Source organism: Penaeus chinensis, chromosome 19 (assembly GCF_019202785.1).
Source record: "Penaeus chinensis breed Huanghai No. 1 chromosome 19, ASM1920278v2, whole genome shotgun sequence".
Lineage (NCBI taxonomy): Eukaryota > Metazoa > Arthropoda > Malacostraca > Decapoda > Penaeidae > Penaeus > Penaeus chinensis.
In genome coordinates, this window is record NC_061837.1 from 15,505,569 (window position 1) to 15,508,068 (window position 2,500).

General features: G+C 35.2%; 1 protein-coding gene across 1 annotated transcript in view; it reads right to left on the bottom strand.

Moving 5' to 3' along the window:
- Positions 1-1,027: 1,027 nt before the first annotated feature.
- The window catches only part of LOC125035401, a 2,243-nt gene continuing 770 nt past the window's right edge, over positions 1,028-2,500 (bottom strand). Inside the window, exon 2 of the mRNA XM_047627771.1 lies at positions 1,028-2,500. This exon is cut by the window's right edge and continues 311 nt beyond it. Within this exon, the coding sequence (XP_047483727.1) occupies positions 2,288-2,500 (213 nt within the window). The 3' untranslated portion in view covers positions 1,028-2,287.

Here is a 2,500-nt window from a genome sequence, read left to right on the forward strand (position 1 = left end):
CACACACACACACTTATATGTACGTGTTTGCGTGTGCGTATATTTGTGTCTTGAAAGAAAAAGAAGAATGAAAATAAAAACTGAAATAATAATGTATTATTATTATTATGATGGTGATTATCATTATTATCATTATCAGTGATGATAATGTATCACTGTTATTATTGTCATTATAAATTACTAACACTAATACTGCTATTCTTATCATCATTATCATCATCATCATTACCATCATCCTTATAACCATTATCATTATAACAATAACTATGATGACACTAACCATATCAACGATAATAATCATACACGTCAAATAGCTTTCGAACTAGCAGTGTTGCCATAACAACATCACATCATACGAGGAGGCCACAGTCAAGATCTCAGCTTTAAAGAACTCATCTTCTAAATCAGCGATTCGGACAAGATAATGACTGTTGCTGTCAGATGACGTTTGATATCTGGGGGTTTTGAGTCTGTGATTTTCATTATGATTATCATCGCCGATACGAGTCTTCTGGTGTTTGTTTGTTTGTTTGTGTAGAGTTTAAGGTCCAACGCGTATTGTCACTTATCCGATACATTATATATATATATATATATATATATATATATATATATATATGTGTGTATATATATATATATATTTATATATATACATATATATATAAATGGTAAAACATTATTTCGTGTAAATACTATGGTAGAAAAACCCACAATGCAAAAACTAGATTTATTGAAAATGAAACTACAGTTTCGAAATCCACCTGGATTCCATCTTCAGACCTGGAGGTGGAATTCAGGTCTGATTTTCATTAAATCTAGTTTTTGCATTGTGGGTTTTTTACCATATGTTTATATATAAGAGAGAGAGAGAGAGAGAGAGAGAGAGAGAGAGAGAGAGAGAGAGAGAGAGAGAGAGAGAGAGATGAAATTTCTTTTTACAAAATATTTACTAAAATTACAATAAAGATTTATATAAAAATATATATGTGGTGATACCATTATGATAGTCAGGATAAGCAAGAATCTCTTGCAATCAACATTCTTTTATTGGCAAAAAAGATACACAATTATTCCAATTACCTAATTTGTGAAACTGACGTCTTGACAGACTGGTAAAATTATATGTACATTGCATTCTATAAGATAATAATTTGGCATAATACGTATTCATATACCTATATATCATTTGCATATACAAACGCTTGTTAATTCTATTTTTTTCTTATCTCTTACTCCGTAGAGAGAGAGATGGGTGGGGTCATGGAGAAAGAAGTGACAGACAGACAGACAGACAGAGAAAGAACGAGAGAGAGACACAGAGTATGTAAGGAAGAGCAATACGACGAATAGAGTATAATAGAAATGGAAGACAGAGAAGTAGACAGAATAACAAACAACGAGGCAGGAGAAGTGAAAGAGAGAAAGAGAGTGAACAGAGAGAGGAAGAAAGAGAAAGTGAGAGAGAGGAGTGAGTTAAATAAGAAGCCAAGTGCGAAGAGAGAGTGTACATGTTCTAAGAAAGACAAAAAAAAAAGAAAAAAAGAGAGAGATGAAGGAGGAGAGAGAAGAAGTAAAGTAAAGGGAGTAAAAAGGAAGCGAAGGAGTGAAGGAGAAACAGATTGGCATATTAAGCCTTACTTGGACTAATACCCAAGGTGACATAGATACTTAAGTATTGAGATAAGAAAATATAGAGCCAAGTAGACAAACCAAAGAATAAAGAGAGAGGCAGAGATAAATCGACTGACAGAGAGGCAGATATTTTTTTTTGAATGTCACTTAGTCTAGAAATATGAAAAATACTGTAGTACATATTAGTCAAAAATAAATAAAAGCAAGAAGTTCAAAGCAGACACGGACAAATACAAGAACACAAAGATAAATAAGTCAACCACTATGTCACATTTCTTACAAGAATATCAGTCACAGTCTGAAATGTGGTATTTAATATTGGTTTCTATCCCGACTAAGGCAGTGGAAAGTTTCTCTGTGATAGTGACGGTAATGCATTGTATTTCAGAGAACATTAAATGACAAAAGAAAAAATGAAGGGCGAGAAAATGCGTATGTATTACAGTTCGATAAAAGAAAAAAAGTCAATTGTTGGTTTAGACAGCTGATTGCTGTAAGAATTAATCCTATTGCAAGTTCTTTATGAAAATAAATTAGATTGTGTATGAAGATATATAAGACCATTATCATCGACCATCGAGGAAAAAATATAATTATCCTAGCTGCGGACTGCTATAGAAGATGGAAGGCTCTGGAACTGTGACGGGAGGCTCTGTCATATCCTGGCGCGTCTCGGGAGTGCCATAGAGCTGATTCGGTGCCACGACGTCGTCGCGAACGGAGGCAGCGGCGTCTTCGGGGATCTTGCCGATGTCAGCGTTGAGACTTCGGAACTGCTCGGACGCGGCGCAGTCCACGTTGAACCACCAGTCGCACACGAAGTACTGCTGGTTGAAGATGGTGCCGTTGGGGCACAGGAAGGCGTCGT